The 19,731-nt window shown below is 38.8% G+C and overlaps 1 protein-coding gene across 1 annotated transcript; it reads left to right on the top strand.

The window, feature by feature from the left end:
* The first annotated feature begins 2,758 nt into the window (after positions 1-2,758).
* Positions 2,759-15,623, top strand: LOC101892399 (facilitated trehalose transporter Tret1). Its single transcript, XM_005186247.4, has 5 exons — positions 2,759-3,290; positions 3,394-3,588; positions 14,106-14,254; positions 14,403-14,562; positions 14,643-15,623. The coding sequence occupies exons 1-5, from the start codon at positions 3,005-3,007 to the stop codon at positions 15,488-15,490; spliced, it is 1,638 nt and encodes a 545-aa protein (XP_005186304.1). The 5' UTR covers positions 2,759-3,004; the 3' UTR covers positions 15,491-15,623.
* Positions 15,624-19,731: the final 4,108 nt, after the last annotated feature.

The raw sequence follows: 19,731 nt of genomic DNA on the forward strand, positions 1-19,731 counted from the left end.
GGTGTTCGCAGACATATATCATCTTCACAACAGATCATGTGTTAGTAGAAATAATGGGATGTGTGTGAAATTTGAAAAGAGTTGGATGTTTATTTCGCTTTCTTTGAGCGTTTTTTTTTTCAAATCTTGAACCATATGTGGGTATGGTGCTAGAAGAAATGGTCCGATCTCTACCAGATCTTGTGTTGATTCAAATATTGAGAAATACCAAGTCTGAATGAAATCGGATGTTAATTTCGCGTTTTATGAGCTTCATGAATATGCAAAAGTCTGAAGGGAATCATATATTAATTTTGTGTTTTTGAGCTTCATGGTTATTCAAAATTTTGACCATTGGTCGGGAGGTACCAGAAGGAGTGGACCGGTATATTCCATCTTCACAGCAGATCTTGTGTTAGTAGAAATAATGGGATGTGTAAAATATGAGGAGAACCGGATGCTTATTTCGGATTTTATAATCTTTTTGGCTTTTCAAAATGTTGACTCCTTTTAGGGGAGGTACCAGAAGATATGGTCCGTTCTTCACGGTTTTTATAACAGATTCTTTGTTGATAGAAATATTGAGATGTACCAAGTCTAAATGGAATCAGATGTTAATTTCGCGTTTTATGAGCTGGATATTCAAAATTTCGACCTTTTGTAGGGGGGTACCAGAAGTAGTAGACCGACATACTCCATCTTAACACCAGATATTAGTATGTGCGAAATTTTAAGACAATCGGATTCTTACATCACATTTTATAAGAGTTATAATTATTCAAAATTTTTACCCTTTGTGGGGGAGGCACTTCATGGAGTGAGCCGATAGTATCCATTTTTGCACCTGACCTAGAACTGACGTAAATATTAGGATTGCAAAGTGGGGGCAAAATCGGATTATCTATTCTCTTTCTGTGCAAAAAATATTTTTTTGGAAACTTCGACCCTTTGTGGGGGAGGTACCAGACCTAGAGTTCATAAAAATATTGGTATGTTTGAAATTTGAAGACAATCGGATAATTATATCACATTTAAAAGAGTTATAATTATTCAAAATTTTGATCCTTTGTGGGGAGGTACTCGCTGGAGTGGACCGATATTGTCCATTTTCGCACCTGAACTAGCACTGACGCCAATATTGGGATTTGCAAAGTTGGAGCAAAATCGGATGATCGTTTATCTTTCTGTGCAGGAAATATATATTTTTTGAAGAATTTCAAACTTTTGTGGGGGAGGTACCAGAAGAAGTGGACCGATATTGCTCATCTCCGAACTCGATCTAATTTTGTCAATAATATTACGATGTGCCAAGTTTGAACCAAATCGGATACTCTCTTCGAAATTTATCGTGTGCATCCGCTAGACAAACAAACGCTGGATCGACTTCAAATCTCCAGAAACGGATTTTGTCCAAAGAGACCTAAAATCATTATTTCGATGGGACACGTTTTGGCCGTATTGAGGATAAAAAAATTAAAATTAAGGGAAACCCATTTACATTAGCATAAATCCATCGCTTACATTCGTTACCCTCCAATTTTGCCCCACACTGTACTCGAAACGTATAGTAATTCCCCCCGTCTAAATAAAACATTAGCGTATGTTTGTTTGTCGGTTTGCATTACGTTCGTTTTTTGCCATGCCATTCAAGCGTCGAACTTTGCTATAAAACTAACATTTCAAAGGTTTTTGATATTTCGTCTGTGCGTCTGCCGACGATTGCCTTAGAGCCGTAACAGAGCAGAAAGCAACAAAAAGAAACAAGGAACAAAATATTGAGAATACAGTGTCAAGTTCAGTGTTGTTTCGATGGATGGATGGCTAGTTGGTGGGTCGGTCGGACCGTCGCTCGGTTGGTTGGTCAATGAATAATGTAAACGTTATCATTTGCAATTAATTCGAGACACGGCAAACAGTAGCCAGTCGGTGGTAGTAAAAGAAGGTGGTCGGATGGATGGATGGTCGTCGGATAACAGGTCCAACCGAAGGAAAAAAAAAAGCAAAAATAACAAAAACACAAGACATTTAAAAATACAAAGTGACGATGGTGATACGTTTTTGTTGTTGTTTTAAGAGAAGCGTTTTATTTTCAATTGGCGCTGATTTCCTAGCGACACCAACCAATTGAGACCCACCAAACAGACAGCAGCACCATCACGAATCTGGCAAATGCAACAAATATTGAATCGCAATGTTTAATGCTAGTCGATGCTTGGTCGGTGTCGGTGCCACGCTCTCCTCGCTTCGTCTATCGGTCGTTCGTTTAGTCAGTTAGTCTGTCATTGATACATGTGATTTGTTACCAGTTTTCCATTCAAGTCTAGATTGGGCCCCGGTGTCTGCGGTCTAAATTGTCGTCGTCGTCTGCCTGCTCTTAATGGCAAGCGAGGTGCTCTCCCTCCGCCGAGCAGAAAAAAGCTGTGTTCCACATTCGACCAACATGGCTACAGAGAGCCAAGAACTGAGGCTAACAATCGAATGCAGTGCGAATTGTGCAACAGTCCCACGGGAAGAGTCAACAAAGACGGTTCGTTGAAAACGGAAGGTTGGTCAGACGCGGCGGCCAGTAAAAAACACAAAGGACTCTCACGTTCCTTTCTAGTCGGTTTCTTTTTCCTCTTCGTGACGCAACAAACAAAGCTCAAGGATAAAGCGCACAAACATTTGTTTGATTGGTTTTTTTATTTGGTTTTACTTTACTTTGACATCCAATTAATATCCTGCCCGTTTGGCCGTTCGGTAATTGGCAGTTTCCAAATGTGAATTATGCAATTTTTGTGTTTGAAATAAAAAAAATATTAAAAAAAAAAAAATTGAAAGCAGAGAGAAATAGCAACAACAGCAAAACAATTAATTTAAACAAAGTGAAACGTTCCTTATTGAGTTCGGCATTAGAACAGCTTTTTAGCTTGTTAAATGAATGATATTTGAAACAAAAGTTAATTGAAATTTGAGAAACCCAAAAGTGCCCTACAACAAACAAATACGAAATCAAATATCGGTTCCGCACAGTGCCTTATAGATTATGTCCTCTGATCGTTGGGAAACCATTAAATTGGAACAGAATGGCAAGAAACAAGCCTCGGACAAAATATGCTCAGGTCTGGACAGGTCTCAAAAAAAGGAGAAGAAAACGAAGCCCTTGGGCGAGCGTCGCAAAGCGGTGTGGCGCCAACAACTGATGGTGCTGCTCGGCAATACTGGGGTCATGGGAGCCGGCATGGCTGTGGCCCTACCCTCAGTAACGCTGGGTCAATTGACGGATGAAAATGAGGAATTTTGTCTCTCCCAGGAGGAGGCCAGTTGGTTTTGTATGTATCAAAGACATGATCTTCCGCCCCCTATCCAAAGGGATATTTTAAGCACCTACACTATTTACGTGTCTTTGTGTGTATGTGTGTGTGTTTTTTATAGCCTCCATCAACACCATGGCATGTCCTTTGGGAGGTCTTCTGGTCGGACTGCTAATGGATCGTATCGGCCGTAAAAATACCATACTAGTCACAGATATTTGTGGTGTCCTGGGCTGGGGCCTATTGGCCACAGCCTCACTGCACAACGAACGCTCAGCGATATTCATACAAATGTTAATTGGTCGTTTTATTTCAGGTGAGTAGATTTGCCACCCTTCGAAAAAAAAAAAAAACAAAATTTAATTATAATTTTTTATGAGCTGTATGAGTGTTAGAGACTATTTTATAACTTTCGGAAAAAGTTAATTACCCAGAACAGTGGGAAATTATTTTCTACAATAATTTTATGATCCGATTGATGGAAAATAAAACATTTGCGGTTTTTAATTTTGTATTTCGAGATTGTTTTATCGACAATGATTCCAGGAAATATTCGTATCGATCTTTGGCTGCCCCTCCTTTTTTATTCAATTCATTTATAACTACACATCCTCTAACCTAACCTTTCCCTTCCTTTTTGTGTCATGTCATCCTGAGGATATGGTTTGCATTGCAAAGAGTAGGGACTATTCTTAAAAATTCATGATTTTGAACCATTCTTGAATAATATCAGAATTGAATTTTTACAGGAAATCATTAAAACTTTCTTAAAAAAAAAAAAAAACAAAAAAATGTTCACGATTCAAATATAGCCGGAAGGTCCTTGAAAAAATATGTTATTTCGGTGTGCCCTTAAAAATATTAAAATAAGTTAAGAAGTATCAGTCGGTTTTTCCGTTTTCCCTCAACCTAGCGTTATGAGTGTTCAAACTGTTGACCCTTTATGGGGGAGGTACTAGAAGAAGTGGAAATAAGATCTCTGCTTGAGAAATATTTATAGAAAACCATTGCTGATTTGTTTCGCAAGTTTTGGGAGATATAACAACTGAAAATTGTGACTCTTTGTGAGGAAGGTACCAAAAGGGGTGGACCGATACATGCCATCTTCGCACCAGATTTTGTGTTAGTGAAAATATTGGGATGTGTGAAATTTGAAGAATATGAGAGATATAATTATTCAAAATGTTGAACCTTTGTGGAGGAGGTATCGGAAGGAGTGGTCCTATTTCAATCGTCACACCAGATATTCTTATAATAAAAATATTGGGATATGTAAAATATATTAAGAGAATCGAATGGTCAATTCGCTTGGGTCAACATTTTCCATTTCCCACCTAACCTAGCACTGACGGAAATATTGGGATGTGTGAAATTTCAAGATAATCGGACTCTGATTTTACATTTTTTAGGTGTTATAATTATTCCAAATTTTGACCCTTTGTGGGGGAGGTACCAGAAGTAGTGGTCCAATATATTTCGTCTTCACAGTAGATCTCGTGTTAACAAAAATATTGCGATGTGTGAAATCTGAAGACAATCGAACTCTTATTTCTCATTTTATAAGAGTTTCCGAATCCTAGGTATTCCCTGCCTTACCCCCTGGTAAACATTACCATCGTTCTTCACTAATAAACAAACGTTGTTTTTATAAAAACAACAAAAAAAGGGATAAAGCCTGACCATTTTGCAACAACAAAATACTACGGTATCCCGAACAAACAAGCCACACTGTTTTAATTATTCCAAATTTTGTCCCTTTGTGGGGGAGGTACTTGATAGAGTGGGTCGATATTTTCCATTTCCGCACCTAACCCAGCAGTGACGGAAATATTTGTATGTGTGAAATTTGAAGACAATCGGACTTTTATTTAACTTTTTATAGGAGTTATAATTATTCCAAATTTTTACCCTTTGTGGGGGAGGTACCAGAAATAGTGGTCCAATATATTTCGTCTTCACACCAGATCTTGTGTTGATAAAAATATTGGGATGTGCGAAATTTGAAGATAATAGGACTCTTATTTTGTATTTTATAGGAGTTATAATTATTCCAAACGTTGATCTTTGGGGGTGGGGGGTTACTTGTTGGAGCAGGCCGATGTTTTTCATTTTTGCACCTGACCTAACACCGAAGAAAATTTTCAGATTTATAAAGTTTCTACAAAATCAAATGATCTTTTCTCTTTCTATGGGCTAAAAAAATTTCCTTTAAAAGTTCACCTTTTGTGGGGGAGGTACCAGAAGAGGTGAAAATTTTGCCCATCTTCGCACTCGATCTAAGCTTGACAATATTATTACGATATATCAAGTTTGGAACAAATCGGATACTTCCTTCGAGAGTTATCGACAGACAAACAGGCGGACGGACATCGCTAGATCGACTCCAAATGTCCTGAAATGGATTTGGTCAAAATAAAACTAGGGTCTAAAATCGATGAGTCACGCTTTGGCCGTATGAAATGTTATATACCCCACCTAGCCCATTGGTTTCATTTAAAAAAAAAAAATTAGCAAAATTTGATATTCGATAGTTTTTCGAGTTCAATAAAATTTCGGATTTTATTTTTTTTTTTTAGAAAAGGTGTAAATTTATATATCCCATTATAGCACGCCATCTAATTTTCGAAGAAATCCCGGACGAATCTCCAGATATTTAAAATTTTTCCAGATAATTAAAATTTTTTACGGTTGTACCAAAAAAAAAGTGGGTCGATATATTTCATTCTCACCATTTTTATGGGCGATATTAGCAGGAGTGACCCGAGATTGTCCATCTTTCAACTCGATTGAAGTTTGATAGACTTAACCACATGCAAAGTTTGGTGGAGCAAATCGTATGCTCCCTTCGAGCATTATATTGTGACCAGAGACCGTGCTTGGTATGATAACTCATTATTTTTAAGCTTAATAGTAATGCCGAGGGTATATAGTTTTCAATACTATAACGTTACTTCAAGTAAATCAGTGGGAAAATGTGGCAAAAATCATAAAAAATATCGTATATACCTGCCGTTATTTGGGGATATACAAAAAGTTGGACCTATACATATGATATTTCGCCACCGATGACAGAACCCATCATGACATACAAATACCAATTTTTAGACAAATTCGTGAAAAATGTGGGCAAAATCATCAAAATACCGAATATCGAAAGGTACCGTTATATGGCGGCTATACCAATCATCCTAGACACAATACAAATTGTGCTGGCAAATTTTGGAGCTCTACGTCTAATGTGGGCTGTATTCTGATTTCAACAGACGGACGTAGAATTTTATGCTGATCATGAATATTTATATTTTATGGGGTCTACGACGAATATTTATGAATATTACAAATATTTATGAATATTATTAATATATCCTCCTTTTCAAGGTGGAGCGTATAAAAATTACAATGCACTAAATTTGGATCATATCCCCTTGAGAGCTATCATGCGCACAGACAGACGTCAAATTTGATATACCGCTTTACTTTAACAAAACGAACGTCATCCATGGTAACAGTATTCATTTGTTTAAAGAGAAATAATGCAACAAACATACAAATTTACAACACTTGGTTACTATTATTTTATGGCTCGACATGATAACAAAATTGATTCGGAATCATAAAAAAAATGTTCTTTGTGGCACTGCAAAAGTTTTCCACCAGAGCTTTGACATTTGGAAAATAAAATAAATAACTATTTTGACTGCAATTCTCAATAAAAATGTTAAAAACCATTTCTAGCCACTCGTCCGATAGCTGTTAAAATTATTCCAGTTACAGCTCATAATATTGGTTACAAGCCTACAAAAGCATTTTGGTGAGAATTTTTCAGAAAAAAAAGTTATTCGTGATGGAATTCAAGCGTGGTAGTGTGATTTCTTGATATTTGGCTGGAAAACCACAAGTGGCTATCGTTAGAGCACTCCAGCATTTAAATGTGGATAAATCTTTTGTGTCTCGTACCATCGCTCGTCACCGTGAAACTGGATACTGGGAGCGTAGCCCTACGTCAAGGAAGTGGACGGAAGACGGAACAGCAACACCAGCAGAAATGCTTCGAAATGTAAAGAAGCGACTTGATCGAAACCAGCGTCGTAGTGGCTGAAAAATGGCTGTGATCTGAACATATCGCAATATTCCATTCGGCAAATATGGAAAAATGAGCTCGGGGTAAAGCCATTGAAATTCCAAAAAGTGCAAGAACTTACACCGCAACCGAAAGAAAATAGACTCAAAAGAGCTAAAAAGTTGCATCGCTTGGCCGACAGGGGTTAACTGCCGAATTTGGTTTTCTTCGTCTCCGATGAGAAAACATTCGTTGTCCAGCAGTTTGTAAAGAAACGAAATGATCGTGTTTACTTGCCAAAGAGGGGTTAACTGAAAATGGGCGCCTTAGGTTGGCCACCAGAACTCAAGCGCATGCCATGGTGATGGTGTGGGTCGCTATAACAGCCGATTGTCGCTTTCCGCTCGCATTAAACGACCGTGACATCAGAATAAATGCCGAATATTATCGTGAAAATATTCTGAGGGTGTATTTAAACCTTGGACACGCAAACATTTTGTTTGCAGAGCTTGGACATTCCAACAGGACTCAGCACCATCGCACTCAGCACGCGCCACCCAGGAATGTTTAAAAAATGAGGTTCCAGCGCACAATGGCCACCAAAATCTTCGGATACCAATCCGTTGGACTATTGTGTCTGGGGTATTTTGGAAAGCAAGGTTGGCACTAAAAAATACCAAAGTGTCGATCACCTCAAGCAAGCGCTTCGCCGGTAATGGGCCAAAATACCGCAAAGCAGCATTCTGGCAGCGTGTGACGGTTTCATTGGCCGTTGAAAGGCCATAATTCGTTCCAAAGATGACCATTTGGTCGCAGACCAACATGGTACAGCCAACAGGACTTCGCACTCAACACGCTCCACCCAAGAATGGTTACAAAATGAGGTTTCTCACTTCATTTCTATGGCCACCAAAATCTCGGGATACCAATCTGTTGGACTACTGTGTCTGGAGTATTTTGGAAGTTAAGGTGGGCACTAAAAAATAACCAAAGTGTCGATCACCTCAAGCAAGCGCTTCACCGGAAATTGATCAAAATACCGCAGAGCAACATTCCGGTAGCGTGTAACTGTTTCATTGGCCGTTCGAAGGCCATAATTCGTTCCAAAGGTGGCCGATTCGAACAAATCTAAGCTTATTCTAAAATTTAATGCTATTTCCGACATTTTTTGCTTTCATTCAAAAAACATTTAAAAAAATTTAAAAATTATGGAGTTGGACTTTGTTGCAGTCTTTTTTTTCTCACCCTGTATATCTGGCTATACTTATATAGATGAACTCATTGAGGGCGCAACATATCAGTTAAATATATTTACCTCACAATTTTTTCTAAAATTACTCTATTTCCAAACTGGAAAATTCTCATATTTTCATTTCTCAAAATCTCACGTGGCCATAAATTTCGAGTTGCTTTTTGACAGATTGTATAGAATACCAGGTAATTGGACCCAGATTGTATAGAATACCAGGTAATTGGACCAGGTAATTGGACCCTCCCATGACACATCATTCCTGGAAATTTTTGAGATTGTTCTACATTGCAACAATGTGTGAAATGGAATACTCCAAAACAGTGCATTTACTGCACTGCAGTTGTGTTGAGTGGCGTGGCATGGGGAGTGAAACGAGTGTCGGTCATTAAGTATTGGCATGACAATTACACTGCAATTTTCAAAGATCATTACCAGCAAAAAATAAAAAAAAAAAAACAAAATTGTCCAATAACAAATGCCCGCCGTCAAATGCGAGTTGTCGCTACTTAACACACAATCGCCCGAATAACCTGTTAAGAGTGACGTTGCGCTGCATTGATGAGACCTTGTTGACAAACGCTTCCATTTATCTACGCTACACCATCACCTGGTGCCAGTAGCTAAGCGGGCTATTAAATAACCGGCTATCAGCAGCATGTTTGGACAGGCTAATAACAAATTATTGACGGGAAGTGAAGATGTGCAATGTTATTATTTGATTAGCTGTGGCACGATTTGCGAACGAAATTCTAGACGACAACATGCCATCCGAATGACCGATAAGATTGATATGACACAGAGGAGGAAATGGCAGATGGGGAGACTTCGCGTGGGTTCTAGAGCCATTGATTTTGTGCAATGAAGTGCGTTTTTTTGTTATATTGACAAAAAAACAAGTAAAAAAGCAGTAAGTTCGGCCGGGCCGAACTTTGAATACCCTCCATCATTTGGAACGAATTTGAAAATTTTCAAAACAGATAACATTCGCCAAAAATTCTGTTAACATCTTCAAAATACAGAATATAGCCGTTATATTAGCGTCTGTACGACGTGGACCTACATAGGTATTGTTTGTCATTAGCCATTACCATAATCGAATTCGAAACTTCAAATAAACGATGAATAATGTAGCTAAAATCATCAAATTCCGTATATAGGAAGGTACCGTTATATCGGAGCTATAGGAAGACCTGGACTTGCATAGACAACTTTCTGTCACTGGCTGTAGCTTCTATTACTAACTTCAAATACGACATCTCAAACAATTTCGGTGAGTATTGTACCTAAAATCGTCAAAATACCGAATATAGGGAGGTACTGATATATGGGGCCTATACGAAGACCTGGACCTGCATAGACAATTTTCTGTCACAGACTGTAGTTCCCATTACGAACTCTAAATACGTAATTTTAAACATTTCCGATGAATACTGTCGCTAAAATCATCAAAATACCGAATATAGGTAGGTACCGTTATATGGGGGCTATACGAAGACGTGGGCCTGCACACACAATTTTCTGTCGTAGGCTGTAGTATCCATTTCGAAATTCAAATGCCAAATTTAAAACAATTCCGGTGAATAATGTCGCTAACGGGAGGTACCGTTATGTGGGGGCTTTATGAAAAGATGGACCTACATGGCCCGTTTACGAACTTAACCTGCCTACTGGAAAAATAAACATGTGTGCAAAATGTTAGACTTCTATCTCGATTCGTTCGGAAGATAGCGTGATTACAGCAGACAGATAGACGGACATGGCTAAATCGTCTTAGAATTTGCCCATCCTGCCTGCCCATCCGTCCGAATGTCCGTCCGTCTGAGTCTGAGCTAAAGTCAAAACGAAACAAGTTATCATGCTAAAATTTTGCACAAATCAGTCTTTTGTTTGCAGACAGGTCAAGTTTGAAGATGGGCTATATCGGTCCACGATATCGTATAGTGCCCATATAACGGTACCCCCGATATTCGGTATTTTGATGATTTTATCCACATCTTCAGTGAAATTGCCTGCAAATCCATACAAAGACTTCCTTGTGAGTATTTTATCCCCTGAAAGAGAATTATCTATTTAGGTCCACGATATCATATATCACCCATATAACGGTACCCTCCAATATTCGGTATTTGGATGATTTCAGTCAAATTTTTCAATGGAATTGTCTTCAAATCCACACAAGTGGTTCCTTCGGAGTTCTTTATACCCTTGAAGATAATTGTCTATATAGGTCCTCGGTTTAGTATGTCGCCCATGTAACGGTACCCTCCGATATTCGGTATTTTGGTGATTTCAGACAAATTTTTCAATGAAATTATCTTAAAATCCACACAAGGGATTTCTTCGGAGAACGTTATGCCCTAGAAGGGAATTGTCTATATATGTCCACGTTTTAGTATAGCGCCCATATAACGGAACCCGCAGATATTCGGTATTTTCATAATTTTTGCGACATTATTCACCGGAATTGTTTCAAATTTCGAATTTTAACTTCGGAACCGTAACTACAGCCTATGACAAAAAATACTTATGCAGGACCACATATACCGGTTTTCATTAGAGCGAAATTTTTCGACGGATTTTTTTTTCTTTTTTTCTGGAAAATTTTCAAGTTTCTTCCAAATGGTGGAGGGTATGAAAAGTTCGGCCCTGCAGAATTTAACTGCTTTTTTACTTGGTTTCTCCTCATATGGCTGAAATACAACATCCTATTGTAATCCGTTTAGTAAAAGATAGTGGCCTACATGGAGCACTTTGGCCACTGTGTCTAGAGTGTTCAAACCCTAGACCTTTCAAAAAATGAAATGGAAATTGTTAAAAATAACAAAAATCTGTATTACCCCAATCGGTGAGGGCCAAGCGAAGCTCCTCCAAAATTATTTTTTTGACATTTTTTATATATTTTTCATGCAAATTTTGATTTTAACCAAATGTTTTTGAAAAAATATCTTCCTGGGATCTCTCAATATTGCGAGAGGTTGCAGACCCCAGGAGGGTATAAAAATTCCAAGAGCAAATATTTTACTTAAAAAATTCCTTCATGAGGATGCCCCTCAATGTATTGTATCTAAAAATGTTAAGGCACCTAACATGAGACGTGGAAATTTTTCTGTCTAAGCCAAGCCTCGGAAATGTTTGATCAAATGCGAGTGAAAATATTCTTAAAAACGAGCGGGAGTACTCTTGTGAGTAAAAAAGAAATTAAGCATACGCCATTTTGATATGCCACTCGAAAAATATATGCTTTGCTTGATTTCGAGAAGAAGAAAAATTCGCTCTAAGTCGAGCAGATTCTACTCTTGCCGAGTACTTTTTCAGTTTACAAAACAAATACAAAGTTTTGGTAGATGGTTGCATTTATTGTTTTTGCTCACAAAATTCGCATGCCTCTTGCTTCTGATGTTTTCCTCTTCTTGTACAGTCCATTTCCTTCTCAGAGTAAACTCTTACTCTATTTCGAGCATTTCGACTCTCACTCTCATTTTTCATACAGGTGTAACTCGTAAACGCAAAAGAGTGGAGTGTAAACTTCGTATTAGAGTAATACACTTAGAGCTACTTAAAAACGAACAAACCCGAGCTCCGATCTAAGCATACTAATAGGAGATCCTCTGTTTCTAGAAGATACTTACAGTATTTCTATTCTGTAAAAATCTGAAAATCTTCTCTCAATAGGAATCTTGTAAAATGGGCTCTATCAGTGAAAAAAAAAAAACTTGATGAGATTTTCAAAATATCAGTGGGACGTCTTTAGACCTTTCATTGTCAGAAAATAATTTTTGAAGAAAAACCTTTTGGGGAATCCTCCATACATTGGGAAGTCAACCTAAAACTCCTTTGTTGCTATACGAAGAAGCCAGCCGACGACGAGTTAAGCCAGTCAAAAAAGCGTTTTATTTATTCTCACCTTAAGAGGTACTTTTTCGGGGCATATACTTGCTTTAAGGAAAATTTAGTGGTTGGAAGATTTTTAGGAAGTTATTCATGAACTTTAGAAATTCTTCCATTGCCATAATATCTAATATCTTTAAAGGTGATATACAGGATGAAAAAAAACTGCAACAAAGTCAAACGCCATAATTTTTATTTTTTTTAATTTTATTGAATGAAAGCAAAAAATATCGGAAATAGCATCAAATTTTAGAATAAGTTTAGATTTGTTCGAATTGGTCACCTTTGCCACGAATTATGGCCTTCAAACGGCCAATAAAACCGTCAAACGCTGCCCGAATGTTGCTCTGCGGTATTTTGGCCCATTCCCGGCGAAGGGCTTGTTTGAGGTGATTGACACTTTGGTATTTTTTAGTGCCAACCTTGCTTTCCGAAATTCTCCAGACACAATAGTCCAACAGATTGGTATCCGGAAATATTGGCGGCCATTGTGCGCTGGAAATGAATCGAGGAACCTCATTTTGTAACCATCCTTGAGTGGCGAGTGCTGAGTATGATGGTGCTGACACCCTAATATACCCTCCAGAATATTTTCGCGATAATATTCGGCATTTATTCAGATGACACGGTCGATTAAAACGAGCGGAGAGCCACCATAGGCTGTTATGGCTGCCCACACCATCACCATGGCCGGCGCTTGAGTTGTGGTGGCCAACCGAAGCTACACATTTTCAGCTGACCTCTTTGGCAAGTAAACACGATCATTTTGTTTGATGGACAAACTGCGGGACAACTAATTTTTTCTCATCGCAGTAACCAAATTCAGCATTTCACCACTTTCGGCCAAGCGAAGCTCTTTTAAGTCTATTTCTTCTGTTGCGGCATAAGTTCTTGCACTTTTTGGAATCTCAATGGCTTTCCCACCGAGCTCATTTTTCAATATTTGCCGAATGGAATATTTCGATATGTTCAGCTGACGAGCCATTTTTCGGCCACTGCGACGAGGGTTTCGATCAAGTCGCTTCTTTATTTTTCCAGTACCAGTATCACGGTAACGGGAGATGGTACGAGACACAAAAGATTTATTCACATTTAAATGCTGGAGTGCTCTAAGGATAGCCAGTTGTGGTTTTCCAGCCAAATACAAAGAAATCGCACTATCACGCTTGAATTCCACCACGAATAATTTTTTTTTCTGGAAAATTCTCAACAAAATGTTTTTGTACGCTTGTCAACAATATAATGAGCTGTCACTGGAATAATTTCAACAGCTGTCGGACAAGTGGTTGCAGTTGATTGCAGTTTTTTCATCTCTCTCCCTGTATGTATCTGCACCTTAAGTTTTCGACATGATTTTTCGTAAAAGAACAAAGGAATTATGTTGGCGTTGTTTAAATGATGGATCGAAATTAAAAATGAGTCAACCTGAACTCCTTTGTTCTTGGACGAAAAAGCCAGTCGATGACTTATGCCTTAAAAAACCTCCCATATATTCGCACCTAAATTATTTACGAACAGCAAACACTCAGAAAAAAATATACTTTGTCTGATAAGCCATAAAAATAGATATCCAGCGATCTCATTTCAATTGCAGCAAATATTTCAAATGGCTTTTCTTTTTGGCTATTTGCAGGTATCATGATCGGTTTGTGTGTTTCTCCTGTGGGTGTTTATTCGGCGGAAATCAGTCTTCCCCGCATCCGAGGACGTCTCATTTTGGGCACATCGATTGGCCTGGCAGCCGGCATACTCTTTATGTATGTTCTGGGATATTTTATACGGGTAAGTACGAAGAGGGAGAAAGAGAGCGCGCGGCAGATGAACTTGACTTAATTGCCGCAATGTTGAATGACATAACCGAACCGAACCGAATCAAACACTTGCATTTTCCCACTCTTGTTTTTGCCACTTTCCAATCCGCCTCGACCAGAATGATTGGCAGCTAATATCGATCATATCCACTGTACATCAAGTCATCTCGACGCTGTGTGTTCTGCCCATGCCGGAAACGCCAAGTTGGCTAATGCAAAATGGTTACACCGAGAAGGCGAGGCGTTCGCTGAAATATTTTCGGGGCCTAAATAAAAACGGTGAGTCATGGTGTTGAAAATCGAATCGAAAAAAATGGAATTAAATCGGTGCTTGTTCTTCCCCCTTTGTTCTCTTGCAGATGTTTCGTATTGTGAGGAATTTGAAAATGAATTGAATCAAATAAAGCGGACCTCGGAACAAAGTCGCAACACGGCCCAAAGTGAGTCGTTGTGGCAGGCTGTGAAGGCGCCTGAGGTGTACAAACCTCTGCTGCTGATGATTGGTTTCTTTGCCTTCCAGCAGTGTTCCGGTGTGGTGGTGGTTGTGGTCTTTGCCGTACAAATCGCCACAAGGGCGGGGGTGTCCATTGATCCGGTGCTGTGCGCAGTGATGGTGGGTGTGGCCCGCATCATCACCACCTTCTTCATGAGCACAATATTCGAGAAATGGGGCCGAAAACCGGCCGGTATTATTTCAGCCGCTGGCATGACGGTGTGTATGTTGCTCTTGGCTGCCTCGGGCTGGTTTCCCGAACCCTTTGCCAAGGCTCCGCCATTGCCGGTGGTCTGCATTGTTCTCCACATTGTGTTTTCCACAATGGGCCTGCTGACCCTGCCCTTTTTCATGATCTCGGAGGTGTTTCCCCAACGTGTTCGAGGCAGTGCTTCGGGCTTCTCCGTTAGTTTTGGTTTGATTATTTCATTTGCTGTCATCAAAATCTATCCCACCATGGAGGCTGTCATGGGTACGGCAAATGTGTTCGCCTTCTATGGTGCCGTTTCGGCGATAGCAGTGCCTTTTATTTGTTTCCTCATACCGGAGACAAGAGGTCGAACTCTGTTGGAAATTGAAGAATATTTCAAAACTGGACGAATGCCGTTGCCCAATGAAATGGCGGCGCTGGGTAAGCCACATAAAAATCTGGCCCATGATGAGGATGCCGGTGACGATGAGGGGTGCAATGAATCATTTCTCAAAAGTACCTAGGAGTGGTGAAAAGTACCCCCGTCTCAGGCTGGGGATGAGGGGTATTTTATATTCGGTTAAGTACTTAATACGAATTTGGATTCCAAAGAGGTCATGCAGCAGCAGCAACAACACCAATACCAACAACAACAACCAACGAGAAACTGTAGTCTGTGATTTTTACAAAAAACGCATTCATTACTATGTATCTATGTAATATACAATGTATGTATGTATGTATGTAGTGATGATTAATGTTCGTACTTAAAAGTAACACACACACAAAGAAATGTATTATATGAATAAATAAAATAAATGTTTTATTAGTATTTAAGTAGTAAAGAAACTGGTAGGTGTTTTTTTTTTCTTTTATTTTGGAAAAGTTGTTATAAAATTCAGTTGCTGACGTTTGATGAAATTTCCATGAAGAGAGTGTACGACGAGGTAAATAAATTGAAAATGGAGGTTGGGTTAGGGTCAGAATAGAACCCTATTGTTTTATTGGATTGAAATGGACCAAAAAACAGAAACATTTCCTGAACCGCTGGGCCGATTTTCACAATTGGTCTTTCGTCAGAAAAGCAGAAAATCTAAGAAAATCGCGGAAAAATATACCAATAAAAAAGTGAATATTTTTTGTTCCATTTTTTCCGATTCTTGTCATATTTTTATCGCATGCGATTTTAATTTAATTTACAATTTTGAATTGTAAATTTTCTAAATGTTTATACCCTTCAACACTACGTTTTGAGGGTATTATATGTATGTCGCAATTATCATCCGATCCTCACGAAATTTGGTATGGGAGTAGGGTCAGAATTAAAGCCTATTGTTCTTAAGATGTACACTTAGAGGTTCAAATGTTCCAAAAAAAATTAATTTTTCTAATTTTGTAGTCGGTATTTCAGATCGGAAGAGTATTAAGGACAAGGAAGAAGTCCATCATTTTGGATGATCATTGGATTATATTTACCTCTGGGTAGAGCTCTTTGATATTATTTCAAAACCGAAATCTTCCAAAATGGATTTGGATATAAGGGGACCTCAAACATATAGTAGTGTTGTAGATATCACATGGTCGGCCCCACACGACTATAGCCTTTGCTTACTTGTTTTTTTTAATAATTTTTTGTATTCGGAATAAAAATCAAAACTTTTTAATACATACATATCTAATTAAATAAGGTGACCGGTAATTCACTTATACGTTTTTCCACGGGTGCCTTTGGATTGTAGTCTCACAGGAGCTTCTACTTGTTGTTCAAGAGAAGCAGTTTTGTTTCACAGAAGCTTCGGCTGTTTGTACTACAAGACTCTGTCGCTCTTTATTCCACAGAAGCTTTGGCTCTTTGTTCTACAGCAGTCGTTGGATCGTTTTTTTAAAGAGCCTCGACTTTGGCATTTCGTCCTACAGGAGCTATGGGCTCGTTGTCTCACATGAGCTTAGGCTCAGTGTCAAACAGGAGCTTAGGCTCATTGTCCCACTGGAGGTTCTACCTCATTGTTCCACAAAAGTCTTTGACTCCTTGTCTCACAGGAGTATTTGGCTAGTTTTTTCAAAAGAGTTTCGGCTCTTTGTTCCACCGGATTCCTTGGCATTTTGTTTTGCACGAGTTATGGCCTCGTTGTCTCACAGAAGCTTCTTCTCGTTGTATCACAGGAGCTTCGACTAGTTTTCCTACAGGAGTCTTTGGCTCGTGTTATACAACGCGTTCCCGAGGCATCTTAGACGATCTGGACATCTTCTCCCTAATATCTCCCCAGTGAGATGATACGTGTAACCGATCGCTCACAGAAGACAAACATCGCAGTTCCTGATTATCTACCACTCGTCAAACGCCATAGTTTTTACTTTTTTTTTTAATTTTATTGAATGAAAGCAAAAAATGTCGGAAATAACATCAAATTTTAGAATAAGTTTAGATTTGTTTGAATTGGTCACCTTTGACAGGAATTATGTCCTTCATAATTCGGCCAATGAAACCGTCACATGCTGCCAGAATGTTGCTCTGCGGTATTTTGGCTTGCTTGAGGTTATCGACACTTTGGTATTTTTGGTGCCAACCTTGCTTTCCAAAATACTCCAGACACAATAGTCCAACGGATTAGTATCCAGAGAATTTGGTGGCTATTATGAGCTGCAAATGAAGCGCTGGGTGGCGCGTGCTGAGTGCGAAGGTGCTGAGTCCTATTGGAATGTCCAAGGTCTGCGGCCAAAATGTTTGCGTGCCCAAGGCTTTAATACACCCTCCAGAATATTTTCGCAATAATATTCGGCATTTATTCTGATGCAACGGTCGATTAATACGAGCGGAGAGCGACCATCGGCAGTTATGGCGGCTCACAGCATCACCATGGCCGGCGCTTGAGTTCTGGCGGCCTACCGAAGGTTCACATTTTCAGCTGACCTCTTTGGCAAGTGTATGTTTTCTAGTCGGAGAAGACTAAAATTCGGCAGACCACCACTTTCGGCCAAGCGAAGCAACTCTTTAGCTCTTTTGAGTCTATTTTCTTTCTGTTGTGGTGTAAGTTCTTGCACTTTTTGGAATATCAATGGCTTTCCCCTCGAGCTCATTTTTCAATATTTTTGCCGAATGGAATATTGCGATATGTTCAGCTCACGAGCCATTTTTCAGCCACTGCGACGGAGATTTAGATCAAGTCGCTTCTTTACTTTTCTGCTGATGTTGCTGTTTTCTTCCGTCCACTTCCTTGACCACGGTAACTACCAGTATCACGGTAACGAGCGATGGTATGAGGCACAAAAGATTTATTCACATTTAAATGCTGGAGCTCTAAGGATAGCCACTTGTGGTTTTCCAGCCAAATATAAAGAAATCACACCATCACGCATGAATTCCATCACGAATAACTTTTTTTCTGGACAATTCTCACCGAAATGCTTTTGTACGCTTGTAAACAATATAATGAACTGTCTCTGGAATAATAAAAGCTGTCAGACGAGTGGCTTAGAAATGACAGCAGTTTGAAGTTGGCTGCAGTTTTTTCATCTTACCCTATATACGTTAGTATAGGCACATGAAAACATAGTCAATATAGAGATCATATAGTCCCAATATCAAAAGACCCCAAGTCAGTGAACGATCATGTGAATTCCAGGGAAAAAGTGACTAAACCCAAATACAACACCCTCCGGCTCGTTCAGCTTCCTTATTCTCTCGTCTACTTTCTCTATCGAACATTGACCTTAAAATAAATTCTATAAGTTCCGAACCTCCCTGCATAAACAAATGTATGTATGTATGTAAACTGTAGTGGTTTTTTAACACTCTTCAATTACTACATATACACATAAAAATAAACAATATTAATGGCATTGGTCGGAACAAAGTGTTTACAAAAAAATTAGAATGGATGGACAATTAAAAATTTATTTTTTTATTGCTTTTCTTTATTTCTTAAAGATTTCAAAATTGCGTACAAAACTGCGATAGAGTGTCTTCATAATGTGATGGTAAATAGGCGACGGGGGTGGGGCGGTTGGCACATCAGGGGTGGGTCAATCGGTTTTATTTTCATAAAATTTATTTTAGAAAAATAAATAAAGGCGATCATCATCATCTTCATCATCGCCATTTAAGAAACGTCTAAAGAGAATGCAAGGAACTGGACAAAGGCACTAAAATCTGTGTCATTGGCATTTCATCGACGAGATGTGGACCTGATTCGCGAGCTGTATTTGTTTTGCTTGATGATGACTACATCAAATCAAATTCAAATGAAAAACTATGGATGCCACTACAGATGTTTTTTGTTGTGTTATTATTGTTGTTGTTGGTTTGACATTTGCATTTTTTTGCAATTCTTTGTGGCAGCTGATAAGAATGGCCAAAGCAAAGCATTTGGAAGTGTTACTCTTTTTTTTTTGTGTTTTCTGTGCTGGATGACTGACGCACCGACTGCCTGGCAATGAATTAATGCAAATATTTACACGCATTAATGATGCGATGAAATCATAGCTACAGCCAGACTGACTTCTGATGATGATGGAGTCGGTGGTGGTATTAATGGCAAGTGATGTAACTCGTTAAAGTGGGGTTTCTTTGGCTTTCAGAGACTTCCTTTGATTACGCAGGTTTTTTTTTCTGGGAATTCGCTCAAAGTTATTTAAAATGATAAGGGAATTTCCATGTTCATAGTTTTTCTGCGTTGGGAAAATATTTACAATACGGCTATGGTATGGAAATGAATGCTCAAGACTTTAAGAATTCCGACTTCTAGGAAATAAATACTTGCTAAGA

The sequence above is a fragment of the Musca domestica genome, unplaced genomic scaffold (assembly GCF_030504385.1).
Source record: "Musca domestica strain aabys unplaced genomic scaffold, Musca_domestica.polishedcontigs.V.1.1 8, whole genome shotgun sequence".
Classification (NCBI taxonomy): Eukaryota; Metazoa; Arthropoda; class Insecta; order Diptera; family Muscidae; genus Musca; species Musca domestica.